The sequence below is a fragment of the Ascaphus truei genome, chromosome 2 (assembly GCF_040206685.1).
Source record: "Ascaphus truei isolate aAscTru1 chromosome 2, aAscTru1.hap1, whole genome shotgun sequence".
Lineage (NCBI taxonomy): Eukaryota > Metazoa > Chordata > Amphibia > Anura > Ascaphidae > Ascaphus > Ascaphus truei.
In genome coordinates this window covers 204715037-204741286 of record NC_134484.1, presented here as the reverse complement: position 1 = coordinate 204741286, position 26250 = coordinate 204715037, and the positions used below count along the sequence as shown (strand labels likewise).

The window sequence follows — 26250 nt, the reverse complement described above, 5'->3', positions numbered from 1 at the left end:
CTCCTCTCAGTCCTGGCACCGAAGACCCGTCTCTAGGCTGGCTTCTCCTCAGTCAGGAATGGAAGTCCTTGTGATAGTATGGTCACAGCCTCGTGATGGCTAGTTCGAAATGTCCTTAGATGATACTGCAACACAATGCAGGGCTCCGGTAGAGATCTAGTGTGCACGGCATACACGGCACCAGTTGATGACGTCACAGGTAATTGCGCAATCTCCTCCACGGAACGTCGTGCACCCGGAGCTTGAAACCGGTGTCAAAGTGTATGAAATTCACACAGCAGGATCACAGGCTATAACGGATCGGTATTAGAATGATAGTCAAACGCGTTTCGTAGTGGTACAGCTACTTCTTAGAGACGGGTCTTCAGTGCCAGGACTGAGAGGAGTTACCATCTGATGAGCTGTGTCGATCCTTCACTACCATCACCTCTACTTGCCGATTGGTAACCTCTGTGTTTATCACAGTACATGCTTTTACCCTACTTATCTGATGTACGCAGATTACTTACCTTTTTAATGATAAAAATTATTTTTATTTACTTCACTATGTGCGTTTTTGCGCTGTTCTTTTGTTTCCGGTTTCCCTAGTGTTTAGAGTGTGAGCCACTCTATTTGTATCAGTTGCAGACATCTGTTCAATTGTTAAATACGGTTTTGTATTTAATATTCTTTATTCACTGGTTGTCCAATTTTTGGCATCAGGGTCTATATCCTTGGTTAATATTAATCACTTATATGTGTTGTTTCACATTATTTACATTAGCTGCGCACTTATAATCATTTATCCATTGTTAGCTATTATGTAGGTAACAGCGGTCACAGCTCCTCCAAACAGCCAACGAATTGAAAAAGTAAAAAACTTTATGGATATCAAACAGTGAACATCAGCAGCAAATCACTCTGAAGCGTTTAGTCCAATGGCAGACTTTATCAACTTGTATTACTCTTTGATAAAGTCCGCCATTGGACGAAACGCGTCAGAGTGATTTGCTACAGGCAGACCACTACATTCTCCGTGAGTACTGACCAGCTGAATTGTGACATCGTTGGACACAGGGTGGAGGTGAGGCCGACGGACACCGGATACATTGACTTACCTTTAGGCACCTCCCTGGAGGTGCCTTTCTGTACTTCTACCGGAGTATACTTCCTAGCCCACCACCCTGAATTAGTCCGGATACTTGTGAAGCTTAGATAGCTCTTATAGCATTATTTTAAGAAGAGTGGTTTCTTTCTCCCTGATTTATGGACTGGTACAATTACAGCCTGGGTAGTAGCCTCGGTATACCTTGGGGGTCATTCCCCATATTTTCTATTAGCTATTATGTAGCCAGATGTCTGACTGTTACATTTATTGTAAGTTTTTCCTTTTTTGCTCTAATGGGGCTTTGAACTATTTTTATTTTTGCAGTTCGATTGTGTTGGAAGTTTCATGGCACTTCCCAGCCCTACGTACACACTGCATTTTTTCACTCTCATCTATCTACAGTATATCAGTAGAGTTGATCCTAGTTTTAATTGATATTACATAGTTTAACAACATTTATTATTTCCACAGTAAGGCTATTATAAATAATATTACAATTATAATTAATATTTCTGAATACTAATTATACATTAAATAAACACAATTTAGTTTTAATTAAAATTGTATCAGTCATGTATTAAGCATTTCAAAATGCATAGAAAATCATTTAAAACATTGACTAATGCATCGTACTGTATGTCACATAACGACCTTAATACATAATACACAGAGTTTATGAAGGCTTATGCTACTTTTTAGAACTAACATTTTGACACACAAAACAAATTCAAATATGATCTTAATGCTTTTGCCACTACTGTCACTTATTCTTGGAGGAACAGCAGTGGCCGTTCATGTAGGGAGAAAAGAGTCATTAAATATTATTTTACTTCCAGAAATAAATCCGAAACACAAACGAAATCTATAATTTCCAAGAGCAGAAGCTCAAAGCTTGTGTTTTGTTTTGGGAAAAACAGAGAGAAAGAAGCTGCGTAGGAGTATCACAGCATAAAACACATGTGGAAACCATGATAATTGCAGCCCTAGGAAAACCTACAGTGGGACTTCTCTGCTGCTCGACACTTAAGCAGCATTAAATGTACTCATTTTATCACCGTGAAAAGGAAAGACATTTTTATGAAAACACAACTTATACGCAATAAGTCGGTACAATGTAAATGCTGATGCAAAATAAAGGGAAAAAAAGGATGTCCTTGATTCTACCATGAAAACCTAATTAATATTGTGAAATGTCTTTAATTTTCCAGGCTTGCTACCAATTATACACAGAGGCCCTACAAATCTTATTTCTTTTTCATATTTCACAATTGATGAGGATGTACTGTACAAATATGATTTGAATAGACGAACCAAGGTAGGGTGTAGGGCTGCAAGGAATAGAGTTAGTGCAAAGGACCTAGCACTACTACTGCACTACACTGCTTACTGCTACCGTTTCTACATGGTAACACGGACAAAGTTATGAGACTACTGCAGGCCCAAAACTATAACGTGGTCATTTACTAAGCACCAATGCAACATATCCTGCCATTTACTGCCATTGACTTGAGCACCGGATCGTGCTGCGATACCCCCACATCTTTGCTTAGTGAATTTCCCACTAATATATTAAGGCCAACGTGATGTAAATCAAAACTTCTATGCCATATGTGTCAAAGAAAATAATCCCATTTGATTTAATAGGATTTTTTCTTTGATGCATATAGTGCAGGTATCTTTGCCCCAGAATTTTACCAATTTTCTTAATACATTCACCCCTTACATGCATACAAGAGAGGTCTATGCGATGTGTGTGTCGAAAGAAACACCAAGTTTAAGGTGGTGTAAGTTTCTGGCTTCTAACAATCTACTCCGGATGTACGAAACTTTCTTGTATTTGACACAACTGTTCTCCAAAAAATGATGCAATGCATCAAAGCATTTTCTCTGATCCAGAATTGCATTAGTATTGTATATAACCAACAAAGAGTTTGCACAAGTCATCCAGAATGTCTCTAATAATCAAAAAATGGATTGTAGATTGAATTTTATTTCACAATTCAATGTACAGTATTTATGCCTTGACACATCTCATACTCATGCATCGACAAAGGTGATCAACCAAAAAAAGAAAGTCAAATCAGATACTAAAAAAATAAACGAAGCTTCCGCTCCAACCTTATATATCTAACTTAGAATATAACCCAGTTTTCTACTTATTTAAGAGCATGTGGGAGATAGGTCAAATTATGTGACCCGGAAGAAGCACCATTTAAGAGCGAGGCGAAACGTGCATCGGTCTGAAATCACGCCAGCTCGAGTCCCAGAATGTTAATGATTTAAAAATAAGACATGCTGAACGCCAGCAGTGAATATATGTAAAAAAAAAGAGCTGTGAACTTTTACAACAAGGAGCAACCCACTAAAAAATTGAAATGAATGGATCCATGCCACGCACTTTACAGTTATGAGAAAATATGTGTAAAGAGGGAGCACATGCAGAAACTAACTGCATGGTACCAAGATAAGTAAGATATTTGATGTAAAGAGATGTCTGTACAAGGAAGTGGAGAATAAGCTGGTGCAATAATGAGGTTCCGATGTGAATGATGAACAGGCCAGTTTGGTGTTGGAGTATCTCCTGGGGACAATCACATAATTAAAACAGAAAAATGCCAAGTATAACTAACAAAATATTGGCAGGATATTTACAAATGCAGGTGAAGCAGTTATGATGATTAATCCCAACTGTTATGATATCATTTTCCCAATGGCATATGAGAATATACAACTTAATTATTGTATATTATATAATATAATATTTTGAAAGAGACCATTATTGATACTTTTCGTGAAAGAGAAATGGATATGTTTGGAGAATATGGATAATTAAGCAGCCTGCCCCTTTCTTCCTTTGGGAGTGATAAATATTCTCTGACGTGATCTTTTGCTGGCTTAAATCAATTTTTTACTATATATCTGAACTACTATTATTAGGTTAAGCAATAATGTTGTGATGACTCCGGAGATTCCTTCCTCTTCCTCTCCCTCTCTCCCATCTCCCGTTATCCTTCCTGCCCCTTCTCACTCCTCTCCTTCACCATCTACCTCTTCCCCCTTGCCGCAGTCGCGTTCCCCACAGGTCTCGCGTACCCACGCGTTCCCACTGTCCCTGCCATAATCCTCCCTGCTCCCTCTCCCCCACGGTAGCTCCCTTACCTTCCCCTGTGGTGCCAGCCGTCCCGTTGCCTCCTCCGCCTGTGGTGCCCGCAGCGCGGCATTCCGCGCGACTTGTGACGCGTCCGGTGCGCGTGCCACCTCTGCCCATGGGGGACGTGCGTGCATGCTCATCTCTCCCCTTACTGGCCATCGCGCGGGCACAGTCCTCGCCCGCGTTTCCCTCTGCTTGGCTCCGTCCCCCTTCTGCTGCCTTTCCCTGCTCCGTGCTTACAGGGGCCGCGCGCACAGACTCTCCTTATCAGGATTTCCCTGTCTCCGCCTCCCAAGCTGTTCAGGTCATTCCCAGGACTGCCCCTTCTGTCTCCTCCTCTTCTCTCCCTGACCTATCTCTTGCTTCTCCCACTTCTCTCTCTACTCCTCCCCTATCTACCATTGGTGCACCTCCCTTTATAATCCCTGTCTGTCCACCTCTTCCTCGCTCTGCATAGTTCCTGTTTCCCTGTGTGTTACCTGTCCTATGCTGTGCTCCTGTGAATACCTGCTCCTGTGTTATTTTGGATTTCCCTGGCTTTGACCCCTGCTCTCCCTGGACTACTCTGCTCTCAGGTAACCCCCTGAACCCTGCAACGCATACGACTTCGCTGACCTCTGGCTTCCTAGGACCTGGCTTGCTCACTGACGACTCTACTCTCTGGATCCCCTGAACATTGGCTAACGGACACGACTATTCTCACAGACACTCCCAAGATTTGCAAGTATATACTAACAACTCTTTCTACAGGCCCAGCAAAGCTATACCACACTCCGGGCTTGCTCCCACTGATGTGGGTGTGTGGTACCATACCGTTCCCACCTCAGTACTGGGGTCTAGCTTGGTCTGCGGGCATACAGGCGTGACAAATGTAGAGTGAGTGTTTTTCTTGATTATATATATATATATGTAAAAAAAGAAAGAAAAAACAGGCGCACACCTAGTGCATTAACATAATAAAAATTGTATTCAAGGAACATAAAATCGAACAATGCCCACTCACAAAGGTACAGCAATGAAAAGCATGTATGAGATTGGCTCTCATGTGCCAGCAACAGTCCGGCTCGAGGCAATGGCGTCGTCACGTGACCCTCCTTCGTGTAGCCGGAAAGGGAAACGGAACGACTCCCACTCAGTGTTCGACAGGAGAAGTCCCCCCGGAAACCAATGCTTTGGAAATCCTCTGTATTGATGTCGAGGCCGTGTGAGACACACAGGAGCTTATTTCTCACGTCTAATAGCGGCAACGTTCATAGACAAATGGCGGCGGCAATCTAACCACGCCCTACGCGTTTCGTCATCGATGATGACTTCATCCGCCATCGATGACTTCTCTTGTCGAACACTGAGTGGGAGTCGTTCCGTTTCCGGCTACATGAAGGAGGGTCACGTGATGACGCCATTGCCTCGAGCCGGACTGTGAGGACCGTGTTGCTGGCACATGAGAGCCAATCTCATACATGCTTTTCATTGCTGTACCTTTGTGAGTGGGCATTTGTTCGATTTTATGTTCCTTGAATGAAGTAACAAAAAACTGCGCTCATATAGGAATTAAATAAAATAAAGTGAAGTGATTTAAAAACCAAAATAAATGTGAATACAACCTTGTAAAACAGGTACCTATACCGACGGGGACAGGCAGACCAGCGGGCACCACGATGCAGGAAGAAAGTTTCTGAGGCCGGACTGTGCTGCATACAAAAACCTTTATTGAAAAATGGTTAAAAAGAGGAGGGGAGGCATACCCCTGCACCTCTAACGCGTTTCACCCTGCAATTGGGCTTTTTTTTTTTTGAAAAAACATCCTAATATGATGTCTCACTAAATACAAATCTTTTTTGACTACCTCGTGGAGTGCTGCCTCTGATATTTGCTCATCCGATATCGTATTGCATATATATATATATATATATATATATATATATATATATATATATATATATGAATAATTATCCCAAATTTATAATGGATTGGTATATTGAGGTCGATTTTTGGATAGAAATGTATTATATATAGTATGTAGGGACCGGTATCAGTAGTATTTATGGTTTTATTTAGTATTTTAAGGTATGGAATGATATGCTCAATTAAGGATTTTGAAAAAAAATACATATTTTTGAATACTTTTTGACGATCACAGTTATTACAATTTGGGAAGGTATTAAGAGTATGTGTATACTGTACCTTTTTGTTTTTTCTCCTTTGTTTATATGCTCAAATCAGATTTTCTCTCTCTCCCATGTCCAATTAATGAATTAGAACTGAAAGTTCTAAACCAGGGTTACAAAGTATACACAGGACTACAGAGAATTTGTCTCCAGGAAAACTACAATTATATATAATAATAGTAATCATCAGGGGTGCCGACATATGGGATCCGGGAATGAGGTAATAGATTCAACCCCGTAGGGGTATAAGTGTGATGTCCCTCTATTAGGATGAAAGATAACGTGTTGACAAATCGCTTGTACATGCAAGCATAGGGCAACAGTTCAAGTTGTATTGAATCCACTCTCTCCAATTAAAGCTGCAATCCTAATGAATGTAAGGTCCTCTGGAGCTAAACCTCACTATTTTTTGCTTCGGGCCTTCTAGTTCCTTGGCTATTTACCTGTTTAGTTGTCTGTGTTACTTCCTGGACATTGAAACATTCACCCAATAGGAAGCCGCAACGTCATGCACCCCAGTGATGTTGCCGTTTCCTAATGTCCTTCGAGATTTGGCAGCAATTTTGATTCTCCTAAGTGGGAGAAGGGGGGGGGGGGGGGGAACGGCAACTAAAACTAACTCGGGAACTGTGGGGTCACTGGAGTTATAAATAACATGGCTCCAGTTCTCTCTAAAAAAAATCAAGATTTGAAAAAGAAAAGAATAGGAAGGCAGGATTGCTGCTTTAAAGAAGAAAATAGAAATTCTGGATTTGTATTCCAATTAAATAAAGAACAATGCCATCAACTGTCCAATTACTGTTTGATGTTTGACCAATGCATTCACTTCATAGTCTTTACAAACGGAAAATGGCTGTGCTTGGGGAGAGAAGATACCCTAGAAAAGGAGAAGCAGCACTTTTCTGTCAGTCAGGTTAACAGAGGTGCACAAAACGCATATTAAAAAGTGCTTGCTTGGCTTTATAAATTTGATGCAAGTATATTAAATCGATACATTTTAGAGTGATTATGTAGCTGTCCAAGTGTTACTTGCATTTTTGAATACTTGAATGTCATATTATTTGAGCGGATGTAAAACAAGCACAACAGGGAAATCTGTCTTCTGTACACATGGGACTGGAGGAAAGCAAGTTTTCCCTTTAAAAAAACAGCCCTGTTTTCTGCCTTACATCTGTCCTGTTTCACTGCTGTAATGATCTTTGCAACAGAAAACAACCAGATTTGAACACTGCAGAATAACACCATAACATCTGGCTTCTCACTGGCATGAGCTGTACTGCGTATTAAAGATATTTGTCAAAATGTACAAATCCAAAGGATACCTCCAGGCATCGGAATGTGTCTTATGGAATAGCATTGCTTGGGAAATTTGGCCCATTGTCCTGTCTATTAAAGATGAATTATCTACTGTATTTATTGTAAGTAAACTTTTTTATGCAGGACATATGAGCAACAGTTGCATTGTGATGCTTTCAATTTAGTGCAGAATGTTAGCAACTGGTTAAAAGCACCAATTGTGTTTTATTCAACCGATTATGAGTTGTGCTTTTCGGTTATTCCACTTTTAATAATGGCAATATCCCCTTCCTTCACTGAATTGCACTGGCAGTACACACATGGTAGTGGCCAGCGCGCTTTGCTAAATAAAGTAGACATACACAGTGGGCCATATTTACTAAGTGGTCCCATTAGACACCTTACTGCCCTGTATGCTTTAGAAAGAAAACAAAATAAGTCTGTTAGTACCTACAGACACAATTACTGTACATTGTTTCTAACATTGAAGACATTTGTATCCTAGGAAGTTTGGATATGATGAAAGGAAACACTATTCATACTGTCATAAAAATCAAAATAAAAAAACAAATCCACACAAGAGCCACGTTTTAGCTAAGAAATAACTGATTTTTTTAAACTCTTTCAGTGCTTTAAAGCAAGGCAACAAATGTTGTAAGCCACTTCTATTAAAAGGGTTAATAGTACATGTTAATATTTTTTTCCAACACATTTGTCCCGAAACTCAGACGTTCTTTGATTCCTCTATGCAACACTTGATAAGTATCTAATTTGTAGTTACAAATGGCAATATTATTTTTCTTACCTTATTAGATTTCAAGGTAGTGTGGATGAGATTAGTATGCATTTTCACAATGATTAGAGTGATATAAGAAATCCAACCAGCAAAACCCAGGACAACACTTATACCAAGGAATAATCGGTCATATGTATGATAATAGGAGAGTCCTTCTAAAGCAAGGTCAATCAGGGTTCTGCACAGGGCCACCTATGAAGAAAAGGAAAAACATAAAACATACACAAACAACTTTAAAGTACAGTATGTTAGTTTAAAAGGTTTCATAAGTAATTGAATTCATCTAATATAAAGCTATATATATATATAGGTGGGTGTGGGCGTTTGAGCTTGCTGGGATTGTGTGCTAATTTATTTCTGACTGGAATCAGTTGTATGGAGGTTGTGGCACCCCCCCCAGAGCTCACGTCACCTCCCCCTTTTTAATGGTGGATCTTCTTATCTTGCTGCAGGTAAGGAATCTATTATGATTCTTCCCCCTCATACAAAGGTATAGGGAACAGTATGCAGTGTAGTGTAGGACTTGCCCTTATTATAGTTTACCTTGACGATTTGGTGTGCAAGCTTATGATGCTTTGACCAAAATATCTAACTAAAAAAACATATTTTATTATTATTAGTACTGAAGCATTATTTCATGTAATTATTACCATGTATGTTTTGTCGTTTGGATGTAGCACTGGGCACCCCTGTCGTTTGTTATATTCAATTGCCACAGCCCAGTGGCACTCTATGTGACATTACATATACCGTAGTCAAGATTAGGTGGGTGTGGGCGTTTGAGCTTGCTGGGATTGTGTGTGCTAATATATAAATATATATATATATATATATATATATATATATATTATATATTATATATATATATATATATATATATATAAAAAAAAATATATATATATATATATATATGCAGAGGTATCAGTACCGTGTTAGCCGAGATTTAATAATCAAAAAAGAATAGATGATACCGTTCTGTATTGCATATACGGTGGAGGTTTCTTGTTGCCTTTTTCACCCAGCATAACTTAAAACGTGATGGTAAACCCTACAGTCTTGAAAATGCAAAGCCAGCAGTACAGTACAACCAACCTCACACTGATGATACCCATTAAGGTTGAAACATGTCTGTGAGTGGTTTCTCTGGCTGTGCTTTAAAGCTGTGTTAACAGCGAGCATTAGCTTATATGGGCTCCATGTAACAATGGTTTTTCAGACAAAAGGTGACACATTGTGTGCTCATTTGCATGTCATTTCCCAGAATCCCTTGCTGCAGTGGAAGTACTATATGCTGAGGATAATGGTGAAAGGCAGGGTTGCAGACCTGCCTAAGACATGTGAATGTGCTCACAAGTGATCTTTTTATTTTAGATATAGATATAGATATATATATATATATATAGATATATATATATGCAGTAAAGGACTGCGCTTGGGTATAGTGTGACAGCAATAATACCAATACAATAATAAATGATCAGAAAATATATAAATGTATAAAAAACCTAAATGACAATAATAGTATTTAACTGTGCAATCAATACGTTCACCAAATGCATATATAGTTATAAAAAGATGTGCTGTGGACCCAATAACAAACTTTGTCAAAAATTCTCTGGAGTCCAAATGAAGTCCAAAAAATACTAGGAACAGAAAAGCACTGACAGGAAAATGGCTGCTTCTTTAAAGGGCACAACGACCTCCCTCTCCACCTGCATAGAAAATAGAAGAAAAAAGCGCCCAATCCTAGTGCATTACGGTGCAAAAAATTATTTAATTCCCAATAAAAGGCTCATAAAATGAACTCACAAACATAAAGGATAAAAAAGCATTGTATGAGTAATACTCATGCTCTAAAGATCTGGAAGCGCTGCTGCTCTGCTACTCTGCTCCGTGACTCCACCGCATCCAGTACAGCCCTTGTGTATCTCTGCCAGCAGGAACTCACGTCATCAGGCTCCTCACAGTATTCTTTCCCCGGGAACACACCTACAGATAGTTTAGGTTCCCACCGGGGACAATGTGTGCGGCGGAACGTACAGATGACGTCACGCCGTGCACGGAGATGGCTGGCAGGAGAATGTCAAGCAGAACTCATAAATCAACGCTGAAGGGATCCACAGCACACCTGGCCCTACGCGTTTCAACAGCTAAACTGTTTTCATCAGGGGAAAACAGTTGAGCTGTTGAAACGTGTAGGGCCAGGTGTGCTGTGGATCCCTTCAGCGTTGATTTATGAGTTCTGCTTGACATTCTCCTGCCTGCCATCTCCGTGCACGGCGTGACGTCATCTGTTCGTTCCGCCGCACACATTGTCCCTGGTGGGAACCTAAACTATCTGGATGTGTGTTCCCGGGGAAAGAATACTGTGAGGAGCCTGCCTGATGACCTGAGTTCCTGCTGGCAAAGATACACGAGGGCTGTACTGGATGCGGTGGAGTCACGGAGCAGAGTAGCAGAGCAGCAGCGCTTCCAGATCCTTTGGAGCATGAGTATTACTCATACAATGCTTTTTTATCCTTTATGTTTGTGAGTTCATTTTATGAGCCTTTTATTGGGAATTAAATAATTTTTTGCACAGTAATGCACTAGGATTGGGCGCTTTTTTCTTCTATTTTCTATATATATATATGGTACACACACGCACTCTGTGTATATGTATTGTATGTCTTTATTTATATAGCGCTTCACAGTAGTAATACACATGGTAATCATATAAATAACAAATAATATAAATAGAAGGTCATGAGAATAAGTGCTTCGGACATAGAAGTAACCTTAAGGAAGAGGAGTCCCTGCTCAGAGGAGCTTACAATCTAATTGGTAGATAGGGAGAACGTACAGAGACAGTAGGAGGGAATTCTGGTAAGTGCATCTGCAGGGGGCCAAGCTTTATGTATCGTGTCCAGTATTATCCACAGTGGTATTCATATGCCTCTTTAAGCAAGTCTGTCTTAAGGTGGATCTTAAAGGTGGATAGAGTGGGTGCTAGTCGGGTATTGAGGGGAAGGGCATTCCAGAGGTGCGGGGCAGTCAGTGAAAAAGGTTTAAGGCGGGAAAGGGCTTTAGATACAAAGGGGGTAGAAAGAAGACATCCTTGAGAAGAACGCAAGAGTCGGAATGGTGCATAACGAGAAATTAGGGCTGAGATGTAAGGAGGGGCAGATGAGTGTAAAGCTTTAAAAGTGAGGAGGAGAATTGAGTGTGAGATGCGGGATTTGATCGGAAGCCAGGAGATGGATTTCAGGAGGGGAGACACGGAGACAGATTTAGGAAAGAGTACTGTCGCGGCCGAGTTTATTCTAACATTTGCCCGGTGACGGCCGCGACAGATACCGGGCGCGCACCGAGATGTCTCGCAAGCGCGCCGGAGCCTCGGAGGATGGGTCCTCCGGTCGAGGCATCCCCCTCCCCTCTCCGGGTCCACAGGGTCCCCCGGAGCCCCCCACCGCCATCCTCCACTTCTCAGGACACCAGGGCTCCCTTCGGGGAGCCCTGGGCACGCACGCCGTGCTCGCAAGCTCCCGATGAAGCGTGACCGCGCATCGGTGACGCGCGGCACGCCGAGGGGATTCAACATGAAAGCCGGGAAACCTCGCGGCTTGCGGCTCTAGCCGCATTAGAATAAACTGTGTCGGCACTGTAGAGCAATTCTGACAGCAGCATTTAGGATAGATTGTAGTAGATATACAACAAAAGACAGGGGTGCCCAATGCTCCGTCCAATTGACAAAACATATATGGTAAATACTATAAAGTTTAAATACTTCTATAATAATAATAATAATAACTTGGTTATTTAGTTTAATCCTTTCGCCAAAGCGTCGTAAGCCTGCATACTAAACGTCAAGGTATAACCTAGATTATAGGGGAGACAGGTAAGAGGCAGGAATGCCAGACAGCAGGAGGTTACAGTAATCAAGACGGGAGAGAATGAGGGCCTGAGTCAGAGTTTTAGCAGCCGAGCAACAGAGGAACGGGCGTATCTTTGTGATATTGCGGAGGAAAAAGCGACAGGTTTTAGAAACGTTTTGAATGTGAAAGGAGAATAAGGGGAGTCGAGTGTGACCACTCAGCAGCGTGCTTGGGCTACTGGGTGAATGATAGTACTTCCAACAGTAATGTGGAAGGAGGTAGTAGGGCCAGGTTTGGGAGGAAGTATGAGGAGCTCTGTTTTTTCCATGTTTAGTTTAAGGCGGCGGAGGGTCATCCAGGATGATATCGCAAAGAGACATTCAGAAACTTTGGTTTGTACAGCAGGTGTAAGGTCGGGGGTTGAAAAGTAAATTTGTGTGTCATCAGCATAGAGGTGATATTTAAACCCAAGAGATGCGATTAGGTCACTTAGAGAAAGTGTGTACAGAAAAAAGAGAAGAGGTCCCAGGACAGAGTCCTGGGGTACCCCCACAGAGAGATCAATAGAGGAGGAGGAGGTGTTAACAGAAAAGACACTGAAAGTACGATGGGAGAGGTAAGAGGAGATCCAGGATTGAGCTTTGTTCTGAACACAAGAGTATGGAGAATGTGAAGGAGAAGAGGGTAGTCCACGGTGTCAAATGCCGCAGAGAATTCGAGTAATATGAGCAGAGCGTAATGACATCTGTCTTTGGCAGCATGGAGGTCATTAGTTATTTTAGTGAGGGCTGTTTCAGTGCAGTGAGCAGTGCGGACGTCAGATTGTAGAGGGTCTAGGAGAGAATAGGTGTCACGATAACTTGTGATAGGTTATAATATACACCAAATATCTGGGTTGAATTGAACATGACTTAGATATAATAAATATAGTTTATTCCTTAAAGAAGGAGAACACACAAGATGATACAAATAACAGACAAGAAATAGCACTTACTTAAGGGTTGGACAATGAAGCAATCAGGTACAGGATTGGCAATTCATTCAGCAATACAGGTTCAAATGAAAACATTACGAAAACACACTGGGCACAGAGCCTACACTCGTTTATATGGAGTTACAGCCCCATTCCCTAACAGGAGGTGCAAGACATTGGATGACAATTATCGGCACCCAATCCCTCCTTGCCACCTCACTGGAGAGGCAAAGTAATACCTGCCCACTGGGTGTGCATTATTCTAATTAGGGGTTCATTTCCCTAGTCCCCCTCCCACAAGACTGGCGTCGCCCAGTCTGCTTGGGACAGGAAAACTTTTGTCCCAAGGTATGAAACACAACAGCTATCACAAGTACCCACGTCCTGCTTTCTTTTGTGCTAGCATACACAAGCAGGGTGGGGGAGCCTTTGATCAGGGGGTTTATTGTGGACCACTTGTCCCCCCCTGAGCATTAACATACCATATGGGCTCTAGCCTTCCTGGGCTTATACCCCAAAACCAAAATACAATACATTCTTTATTATCTACACATATTAAAATAATCCGTTCTGTGGGTCTGAGCGGGCTGAAATTTGCCAGGTCCTCATGCCAGAGGACCCTTGCCATAGTGGCCAAAATATCAGCCTTCCATGACCCCCAGAACCGGAGATACAAAAATACAGTTTAAAAGCACATTGCAAAAGTGGCTTTTTTCTGCCATGCAAGTCAATGGCAGAAACCTAAATTTTACCATTACCCTGACTCCGTTCTGTTGCCCCGAGAGGGTCGCTATTTGCCATGCAATCCTGCCGGAACTAGGACTACATGGTGACCGAATCTCAGCCCTCTAGGTTGAACAGAACCGGAGTTATGGGTTCCAGGTTTCTGCTCAATCTGACTTAGCCGTTACAAAGCAACGCGGCTTCCCTCCATTAAAATCAATAGGGCCGGTGCCTCCATGGAAATGCATGGGCCGGCGCCTCCATAGGATTCAATGGGACCTCCGCTACCATTGAAGTTAATGGGACACACACAATTTTTAACAGTTAACCCTACTCCGTTCGGTTGAGGGGAGAGGGCTGGAAATTGCCATGCAGTCATGCCGGAGCAGTGGCTACATCCTTGCCAAATCCCAACCCTCGGGTCCCCACGAAACCAGAGTTATGGGTTTTCAGTTCTCCCTGTTTCACACTTAGTGTTTGAAAGCCACGCTGCTTTCTCCGCCATTACGGTCAATGGTAGGACCCTCCTGGCCAGCGCGACCCTTTCTCGTTGCCATTAATTGTCGGACCCTGTTGGGGTCAAGTGAGGGGGTTCCTAACATCCAGGGGCAAAATGAATTTTACTTCTGGGTGCCCTAGAACAAAAGTTCCCACGCCAATTGGCTGTGAACTTGACCGAGGCCCTAGTTCCCACGCCAATTGCGCGATCAAAGCTCTTTTTTGACAATGTTGCCGCTCTTGTGGTCTGGCAGGCTGCCAGCTCGTCTCCGGAGGTCGGCTTCCTGGAATCCCCATTGAAATGCATTACTCCATTCACTTTCAATGGGGAACCGCCGCTCCTCCTCTCGAGCGCCACCTGCAGGTCTTCTACGGAAACGGGCCCAAATCGCCGGAATCTCCATAGGATTGTGTTGAGCCCCAATGGCGACCTATGGAGAAACTGCAAAATGGAGCCTGCAAAGGCGGGAAAAGGGACAACGGGCCATAAACACAGAATTAACATGAACCCTTTCCCTCCCGCATAGATCCCAGTGTATGTGTTGGTGCAGACACTGGAATGGGAACAATACATAATTACAGGGGGGTACACAGTTGGTGCTGAAGCAGGGGCATAACTACAGTACTGGACATCATTCCAGTTAACCCCTCATCAAACAAGTGAGAGCAGGGGGTGGCCAAATGGGGTGTAACCCCTTTAATACCGGGCCAAACCCCCTCTCCCATGACAATAGGTATTGAGAAAATGGAGCAAGCGAGAGAATACAAGATGCTCAAGGAGTTTAGAGGCAAAAAGCAGGAGGAAGACAGGTCGATAGTTAGAAAGACAGGTAGGGTCAAGCTTGCTGTATATGTATGTATCTATATTTGTAAATATATAAGTGTGTGTGTGTGTGTGTGTATATATATATATATATATATATATATATATATATATATATATATTAAAAAAACAAAAATTGTAGCGCCACAGTATTAGTAGTGAAAAACTAAAATAGTGACTAAAGTGTTAATAAAATAGTGAACTTAAGTGTAAAAAATGCAAAGTGTGATTACTTATAAACAACATATAAATTATTAATAAAAATGTATCACACAAAACTTCACAACATATACATAAATTATGTGAAAAGTGCAAAAAACGTAAAGGAAAAGAGTCCAACCAGTCCTTTTTAAATCAGTCCATAAAACATGTGGATAATTGATGCTATTGTGGGGGGTCTTCGGCTGCTCTCAATAAGGATGAACCACATCCAAGATTACCTAAAAAAGAAAAAGAAGAGAGAGCGCACGCCCCATAGCATAATACTGCTGATTTAATAATAAAAAAGGAAGGGAGGGGAGGGGGGGGGAGAAGAATAACACTCACAAGAGTATAAATCAATTAAAACATTGTGTGAATAATTCACCACCATCCGGTTCTGTACTGTAATGTCCAAAGTTCTTGGCTCCCTCAGGGCTGTATGGAGATGATATTATTCACAGGAGGACCGGGGTGTAATTCGCCGAGAGAATTCAGTCCATGTGTGTCAGAAAAATCGCCTCCTTCACTTCAATGGCTGCCGGATCAATCGTGCGCTCCAAAGCTGCCTCGTGCACATGCGCAGCATCGTGATGACGTAATTGCGCAAATTGGATTCCCTGACGCGTTTCGTCACCAGAGGGTGACTTTTTCAAAGGGCTGAATTCCAATAAGGTCCCAGTATATATATATATATATATATATATATATATATATATATATATATATATATATATATATATATATATATATATATATATATATATATATACATACATACATACATACATACATACACACACACACACACACACACACACACACACACACACACACATACATACATATATATATATACATCTCTGTGAAAGCTGCTGTTTCGGGATAAAAGATACCTTTATGTACATGTGTACTTTGGGAAATTTGTAAGTACAAATTTCCCTGGATTCTACTAAGAACTCACTTAGAATATCCAGTTTTTAGAAAGGCATATTTGCACTATTTTGCATATGTTTTTCTTTCCACCTATATATTTGTGCTCCCCACAAACATCCTGGATACCTGACACTTTTGGATTGAGGAAAAGCAATCTACATGAAGGGTTGAATCTGCACCTTATTTTATTTATTTATTCACTATATCACATATTCACTTTAAGAGTTTGAATTTTCACTATTATTTAAGCACTTATTATAAGTCACTTATTTACCATTTAGTAATAGATTTAAGCGCCAATATATAACCTTTTTTTGTTGGTGGAAAAGCAAGGCAGAATGAATAACATTATTCCATAAAGTTCAGCTTTCTTTAAATTTCTGTACAGTGCAGAGCAATTTATTTGTGGTTGTGAGGAGATAGATAAGCACTGCACAGCATAAGCCAAACTTTGTCACTGTTGAAATAAATTCTTGGCAAATGACAATTTAGAATCCTCAGATCACAAACATTTTTAAGCTCTCCGCAAATCTATACTCCTCAACGCTGATATTAAAAGAATTAAACAAAAAAAAAATGTGACGTGAATATACAATTAATTATTTCCTATTATATTATTAAATTAATAGAGACTATACTGCTCGGCCCTACAATAAACCAAGATTGTATATATCCTCAGGTGTGAGGGAAACTATCTTTCAGCAAGTTCCGGATCATATTACATTTCTTTAAAACTTTACTTCATCAAAAGATTGTGTTTTTCTAACCCTTGTTCATAGGTGCAATCCCATAGCTGACCAAAAGAATTTGTAAAGAATCGAACAGTCTAATTGGAAAGAGAGGGGGCTTGGGCTGTGAAGAAGAAATGAAACCCCTCCTAAGTCTCAGCTCACCAGGTCTACAAACTTTAAAAAGTTATTTAAAGTACTTATTGGTGTCAGTACTTTTTTTTTTTTTTTTTAAAGGCACCAACCAAGTGCAGCCATTTAAATATGTAAATGGCATTACACTCTGTGATTGTAGGAGGTATTGCCACCTTATGGGAGAATGCACCACATCAGGCATTTTTTATTCAATGTATTGTGTAACTTTGATATTTTAACAATTGGAAACTGTATTTTCTGCTGGAAAAGCCAAAAAATTACTTGGGGGTGTCTTGCTTGTTCTACTTTAAGAGGTGCAAACCCGAACCATAACAGACTGTGCATCACGGTTTCAGCGCCTTTAACATAGCCCATACTGAAGGATCTCTATCCTGCCAACGTTTCACATTCTCTGAGCTGTCCAACAAGTGACAGCAGTGTAACTGGACTATGTTGTGGGCACACAAAAGAAGTAAGCAACAGCACTAATACTGTACAGTAGGTTCTGCACATCCATTTTTCATCCTTCCTGTGTTATATTGTTCCAGCCCTCACTAAACATGTACAAAACTTTCGCTCAAGGTCAGGAACCAGGCAAAATTTGCCCTTTTTCAGCAGCAAAAAAAAAATTCGACAGCAATGTGAACTGCAAATTCACTTAATATGCTAATTTGCTAAATTCACTAAAAGCGCCATTTTATCTTAACTCCGAGACTATAGATAGGGCACATACACCATGTTTCGCTCACTGCCTATTTACCACTGAAATGCCCTAGATGAAGACGGTTCCACCTTTTTCATTTGCATTCTGAGCACTGAAGCGAAAGATTAATAGAAATGTTCTGTTCCCAGCATTTGAAGCAGGCGAGGCACTAACTGATAGGATATATTTGTATGACTTAGTCAGCAATAATAATAAATAAATAAAAACATTCCTACACAACATCTGAATATGCTGACGTAGACACACAATCAAATGGTTAATGGAAGAAAAAAAAAAGAAGAAAAATCACATGTCACTTTTACAGTGCAATACAAATTGCTATGCCTAGCTGTGAATGCTCTGGTAATTTGGTGCTAAAGAGATTTGCACTAGGAGTTCTCATATGATTGAAATGCCAATCTTTACAACAAAGGAAACACAAGGACACATCAAAGACATTACTCAAATAAGAAACTGTCACTGCCTTTTGATTATACACTTACCGCTTCTTTGTAATTTCCTTCCTGAATGTAAGATCTCGTGTTCCTCACAATGTCAAGCTGCTTAGAATCTGAAAGCAGACTGTAAATATAAACAGATAAGAAAGGTGCAAGCAATGATACAGTGTGGTTAAGCAGCTTATATATATTCCACCGAGGTGTGTGAAATAATTTAAAGGCGTACAACAAATAGCAATCACAATGATAGATGGGTTATCGGTGCGGCTCTTTGAGGAAAGATTAACTGTGCTAAGCATCCTTTTTTTTTTTCTCCCGTTGAACCCTAGGGATCTTAGTTTTGGGAGATAATAATCTTTAAAGATTTCGAGGAGGAACAAGCAGATCAGATATGGCAAAATCAGTTACAACCACGGAAGTTCCTGTTTAAACAATTTCAGGGCGATATGTTCCAGAAATAGCCAGAAATTAAGGACTACGGTAATTTATTTATTTATTTTTTACAATAGATTATGCAGCCAGAATGGAAAAAAGGGAAGATGATTAAAAACCGGGAAATAGAAAACTAAATATATTTAAATCAGAGCATGCGTTAAAAAGGTTTTAGAAGGTGATAGGTACCAATTTAACCTTTACAGTTTCCTTATGACATACCTGGTATGATATGGGCCCTGGAGGACCCATAGAGGGTATAATTTTTTGCTTTGGACTAGATAATACTTTTTGAACATTGAGTTTGCAGTGCTGTGTATCCTTTCATCAGACTCTGGTTTGGGTGAAGTATTTATCCTGTTTTATCACATATGTTGTGTGCACTTGCCTTTACTGCATTTGTTTCCATTTATGGGGTGCCTATTATCGCTTTCTTTGTAGTGTGTGTATGTATGTATATACTGTATATAGAGCTGTAAGTGCATAGCGGAATATACAGTAAATACTGGCACTGACAAATGTACAAAGAAATACAAATGAATTTATTCAATCCATAAAACACCAAGTATCCTGACGTTTCGGTCCCCAAAGAGACCTTCGTCATGATGGTTGTTTTTTTTATTGATTGAATAAACACATTTTTCTTTCCATCTACATTTGTCAGTGCCAGTATTTAGTGTATACTCTGCTATGCACTTACACCTCTATTTGCATTACCAGTTTTTTCAAGTGAGTGCAGCCATTTTCAATTTGTTTATGTAATGTGTGTGTGTATATATATATATATATATATATATATATATATATATATATATATATATATATATATATATATATATATATATATATATAGTGTGTGTGTGTGTGTGTGTGTGTGTGTGTGTGTGTGTGTGTGTGTGTGTGTATATACATATAAACAGACACACTGTATACCGCATGCACGCCTAAATATAAGGGTTACCCAGGGATGTCATATATATGCTATTGTATCAATAGACAGCGGTGCTCCAAGGAAAATAATGATATAAGGACAACAGAAAAGGTATCCAAACAGGAGCACACGGGAGTACCAATATGAATAAACAATTTATTAATTCTATAAAAACAAGGGAGAAAGATTAAAACGGAGGGGGACGCTAAACAAACTCCTCTAATCACCAAGGGGACTACCAGGTGAACACTGCATATACCATATAGGTTAATTAGACCAAAATTAATTAATTAATGATTATCTTGGTTCTGCTATGTTTGTTTCTTTGAGTGTATTTTTCAACGTTCTTTTTCATATATATATTTTTTTCATTTTCAATATATGGTTCACCAACATCTTTCTCCTTTCCCTTCTCTGTTTTTGATTATTTATATTTTTAATAGAGTACATCTTATGAGACTCCCTACCTCATGGGAAATGAAGATATGACGATATCACAAAGAAGACTAATTGAGAAGACCTGTGCAGCATTAACATCTAAATATAGTGACAGATCGCTCACCTAATATTATAGAAGGAAAAATAATAAATAACTTGTTGCAAAGGGACAGACTATATAAACTAACACTTGAACAAGTGACCAATAGGGGTCACTATAAGCCCTATAAATTGCACTCTAAAGTTACGGCACCCTATTATGGGTGTTGTTGAGAGTGTAATATTGAATATAATAGGACCAGTAAAAGGATCCAAAGTCACCTTGCAGCAGACTCAAAAGCAGTACATAATTAAAATCAGAAAAATAAAAAAAATTTATTAATCATTATACGGCGACAAAACACATGTAGGGAGACAAAAAAGACAAAGGGTATTAAAAATCCCCAAGGGGAGAGACGGAATAATAGGGGGAAGACCCATACATCTATATATTCTATTCCTTAAAGGCACAATATCCTATATATTAAAGAGAGGGATGTATGGGAGGTATAGGAGGTAGGTATAGGTATATATCCACGTATGCTATTTAAATTGTCACCATAGGGTACTGCCTTAGTTAGTAGTTATAACCTCCTAGTATGCGTGTGACTATACCATAGATAGGCAAACCCTCCAGACTAATTCATATATCATACACATAAATACTATTGATGACCACATAAATGGTTCACATAAATCGTCAGTAAGCACAAATACATAAATGTACAAAGTATCATGAGGGGAGGTATTCCTCAGACAACACACAGAAAGCTGATTCAAATATCAGAGGGTCACAGCTAGATGTACTGCTATGAAAATTGTGTCAGTAACTGTGTCAGTATGATAGAGGAGGAATTGCAGACATATCTCTATATCTCACGCTATACAACCTGGTCTTCATGACCCCACGTTATAAGATCCGTCATACGGAAGCCGTCTCTCGTGGTGCACGTCACAAAAATTACGTCACCATACTCCGACGTACGTTTCACGTGCTACGGCACGCTTCTTCAGGGGGAGGAATCACATAACATGATTGTCGGTGCTGCTATTTAAAGTCCATTGCAAAGGAGGAGCAGAGGAAACTGCCAATGGTAAGTACACAGCTGGTCGTGCCTCCAAATGGAAGTAGAGGCATAGCGGCAAAGTCATGAATGTATACAGGGAGTGTATATGTATAGTAATGAAACTATATATGTATCTATTGACATAGTAAGCCCTGATGATATAGAAGGGAATAATGGAAAGTATAAATACCCTGCACAGAGGCCTAGGGATAATAAGGTAAGTCACGTAGCTAAAACCAGACATGACTGCATCTTATGTATTTGCGAGAAAGGATGCAGAAATGTCCAAAAGGTAATCTATCACATCATAGTGTAAGTTAAATAGTCAGTTACAAAACTGATATCAGAATATGGGAAAGATCAGAGCTACGTCCACAGATCGAAGAGGACACTTAAATTGTACATATGAAAGGAATAAATGAGACAGTAAATTGCGCAATAAGGAGCTACGTCCACAGATCGAAGAGGACACTTAAATCGTACACGTGAACCGAAATATATTTGGCAATAAGTAGCACCAAAAGAGGCTACATCCACAGGTCAAAGGGACACTCAAAAGGTAGCATTGGCATCTTAAGAGTGATGCATTTAAAGTGATCATTTTAAGTGATAAATATAGTTAGACTATAGTTAATTACTTACTTTCTTCATGCAAGACCAATAACCTCAGCTGATATGACATGGATCTAATTGCATTCTCTTCACAGGTATGTCCCTTGATGTGCAAGTCCTGTTTAAAAGATTTACTCAGTGGCCTTAAGCAGTGAATATTTTGGTATGTCCCTTGATGTGCAAGTCCTGTTTAAAAGATTTACTCAGTGGCCTTAAGCAGTGAATATTTTGGTATGTCCCTTGATGTGCAAGTCCTGTTTAAAAAATTTACTCAGTGGCCTTAAGCAGTGAATATTTTGGTATGTCCCTTGATGTGCAAATCCTGTTTAAAAGATTTACTCAGTGGCCTTAAGCAGTGAATATTTTGGTTTGTCCCTTGATGTGCAAGTCCTGTTTAAAAGATTTACACAGTGGCCTTAAGCAGTGAATATTTTGGTATGTCCCTTGATGTGCAAGTCATGTTTAAAAGATTTACTCAGTGGCCATAAGCAGTGAATATTTTGCCTCTCCCCAAACTGACTGCACAAAATACCTCCCACACCCTCTCAGCCCACTGAAACCCAGAACTGACTAGCATTGCAATGCAGCAAAACATTTGACAAGGAACAGGCACACCCCTGCTGTTTAGTCTGCACACACTCACAACAGCTCCATGCAGCACAGCCTACCTCTGGCATCATGAACCTGCTATGTATCTTACCTTTTTTCTTCCTACTGGCCTCATGGAAATGTTACTCCCTCTATACACTACAAACTTCTCCATCCTGGCCCACACCCAACATCACCATACACCCTGGACTACTCAAAAGCCTTTCACTATCTATGGAATGTTGGTGGAGAACTCTAAAAACCAGCACAACAACCACTGCTCACTCTAATGGCAAACACCACAAATCTACAACTTGCAAACAACTACCCAAATTTCTGCTCATACTATTACTCTCTCTAGCAGGTGATATTGAACCAAACCCAGGTCCTCCCATTTCAAATCTGTCCCATGCCCCTGAGAATTCCACCTTTAAATTCCAAAAAGGGCTATCTGTCGCCCATATAAATATTAGGAGCCTGCTGCCCAAACTGGACGAACTAAGGGCATGGTGCCTTATGCATAAACCCAAAGCCATCGTTCTTACAGAAACATGGCTAACCCATAAAACCTCTGGTGCAAATATCGCCATTCAGGGATACTCCATGTTTAGGAGAGATAGGTCAAAGAGAGGAGGAGGGGTGTTATTTTATATTGCAGACACATTACAATTTACACTGTTAAATTGCCCCCCAAGCCCACGCTCTTTTGAAATTCTAGTTGGCAAAATCTGCCTCCCCTTTTCTAAGCCCATCTTGCTCACTGGCATCTACCGCCCCCCTAAAGCCCCACTACAATCCCTGGCTGATATCACCCAGTTTCTTGGCTCCATTTCCTCTCTGAACGAGAAGAGTGAGCTGCTAGTTCTAGGGGATTTCAACTTCAACTGGCTTGACCCTAAAAACCATAAAATCCAGATACAACTCAAGTCACTTAACCTATCACAACTCATTTCCCAACCCACACGGACAAACCTGAAATCGCATAACCATTCCTTGCTAGACTGGATTCTCTCCTCAAACCCCAACAGAATCCAATCCTCTGGCATCCTTCCGGACATTTTCAGTGACCATGCAATAGTGTACTGTGTAAGGAAAATTAAAACGCCCCATTCAAGCCCTAAAGTTCTCCTCACTAGAACATTTAAAAACTTTAACCCACAACAGTTTCTGGATGACCTTACCAACTGCCCATGGCACAGAATAGATTTAATTCCCGACCCTGATTCTGCGCTAGACTATTTCCAATCCGAGTTCTTAAACTCTGTGATACCCATGCTCCACTACGCAAAATAAGGCTACGGGGGGCCCATCTTCCATGGGTTACAACTGACCTTATTGCACTCTACCAGCTCAGGGATACCTTGTGGAAAAGCTACAAATTAACTGGCACTACCAAGGATCTCAATCACTACAGATGCCTGCGGAACATGTGCACAAGGCAAACAAGGCACGCAAAAGCACAATATTACTCTGACAATCTCCACCAAAATACATCAAACCCAGCTAACTTCTGGAAGGTTATCAACAATATATTCCAGCCTCCTAACCATCAACAACCAAGTAATATCACTAGGGGGGATATTACTCTGACAAACCCCACTGACATTGCAAATGCATTCAATGATTACTTTGTGGGGTGTGCCACTTTAGCAAAACGCAGCCCAAACCACAAACCTGAATCTCATCCTGGGAGTGCCCACATAGCCCCACCCCTTCCCAACACTGCCCACAATTTTCAATTTGGCCCAGTATCTGAAGAGGAGATTACACAAGCGCTCCTCAAACTAAAACTTAGCAGCCAATGCGGACCTGACTTGCTACAATCTAGGTTCCTACGACTTGGTGCCCCAGCCATTGCCAAACCAATTGCTTCCGTGGTCAACTCTATCCTGTCTGCAGGCCATATCCCTAAGACCTGGAAAACTGAAAAGTTGTCCCAATCTTCAAAAGTGGGGACAAAAACACTGTCTCAAACTACAGACCAATCTCACTTCTCCCAATTCTATCCAAAGTCATGGAAAAATGTGTCCACTCCCAATTAAACGACTACTACACCAAGACAAATTTCCCTAGCCAATTCCAATCTGGCTTACGTCCCAAACACTCCACCGTAACTACCCTGCTAAAAGTTTGCAATGAAATCCAATGTGGAATGGAACGAGGACAACTCACTGGTGCAGTATTCCTAGATTTTGCAAAGGCTTTTGATAGAGTTGATCATGCTATCCTGCTTAACAAACTCCAGAGCTCTGGAATAGGGAAGCATGCCTTAAACTGGTTTCAGTCCTACCTATCAGGAAGATCCCAACATGTGTCCATCTCAGGCTCTAACTCCAACCCCCTGGATATCACCTGTGGTGTCCCGCAAGGCTCTGTTCTGGGTCCCCTACTCTTCTCAGTGTTCATTAATGATCTTCCCACAGCTTGTAAGGAAGCTTCAATACACATGTATGCAGATGACACAATCCTATATGCACACAGTCATAGCCTCTCTGACCTTCAACACATACTTCAGTCTGACTTTTTGAGACTCGAAAACTGGATTTCCCAAAACAAACTGTTTTAAACACTGACAAGACTGTAACAATGGTATTTGGGACCAAGACTAAATTCTTAAAGCTTCCAGCGACTGAGCTCCATATTAGAACCAACACTAACACCACCCTATCTCCTGTTACCAGTTTTAAATACCTGGGCTTATGGTTTGACTCTCACTTAACATTCGGGATGCACATTGATACCCTGACAACCAAGACCTATGCCAAACTAGGGGTACTTTACAGGAACAAATCCTCCCTAAGTCTCCTGGTCAGAAAGCGTATCGCACAGCAGATGCTAATGCCAATTATTGACTATGGAGACATAGTATATGGCACGGCACCTCAAACCCACCTTAGCAAACTTGACACCCTCTACAATTCAATTTGTCGTTTTGTTCTCCAATGCAACTACAACACACATCACTGCGAAATGCTCAAAGAACTAGATTGGATATCACTTGAGACTAAGCGCAAAGTTCACCTTTCCTGTCTTGCCTTTAAATTCTTTATGGGCAAGCTACCCAGCTACCTGAACAAGCTCCTCAACCCTACCACATGCAGCACCTATCATCTGAGATCTGACTCCAAAAGACTGTTCATGGTCCCAAGGCTCAACAAAGTATCCGGCCGTTCCTCCTCCTCTTACCGTGATCCCCAAAACTGGAACAACCTACCAGAGACTCTCACATCCACCACCAGTTTAAGTTCTTTCAAATCTAAGGCTGTCTCACATTTTAATCTGGTCTGTAACTGTTACATACGCCTATAATATATATTATCTTTAACTGTGCATGCAATGTCTTGTATATAATGTATACCCTGTTAATTTATGTAACTGTATTTGTAACCATGTATTATTTGTTTTACTCTGTGCCCAGGACATACTTGAAAACGAGAGGTAACTCTCAATGTATTACTTCCTGGTAAAATATTTTATAAATAAATAAAGTATGTATGAATTCAGGTAAGTAAACAATAAAGAAAAATATCTACATAATGTGCAGTGTCTTTATTGGTTGATATCTGGTCCTCAATGTAAATCATCAAGTTTAAAGCATAGAAACTTTTGTTGGGAT

General features: G+C 40.6%; 1 protein-coding gene across 5 annotated transcripts in view; it reads right to left on the bottom strand.

Moving 5' to 3' along the window:
- PIGN (phosphatidylinositol glycan anchor biosynthesis class N) overlaps nucleotides 1-26250 on the bottom strand; it is a 318676-nt gene that overhangs the window by 178391 nt on the left and 114035 nt on the right. For all 5 annotated transcript variants that reach the window (XM_075585879.1, XM_075585877.1, XM_075585878.1 and 2 more), the window contains 2 exons: nucleotides 18573-18651; nucleotides 8508-8690 (listed from right to left, as the gene is read on the bottom strand). In XM_075585879.1, the coding sequence (XP_075441994.1) occupies nucleotides 8508-8690; nucleotides 18573-18651 (262 nt within the window). The remainder of the gene's footprint in view (nucleotides 1-8507; nucleotides 8691-18572; nucleotides 18652-26250) is intronic.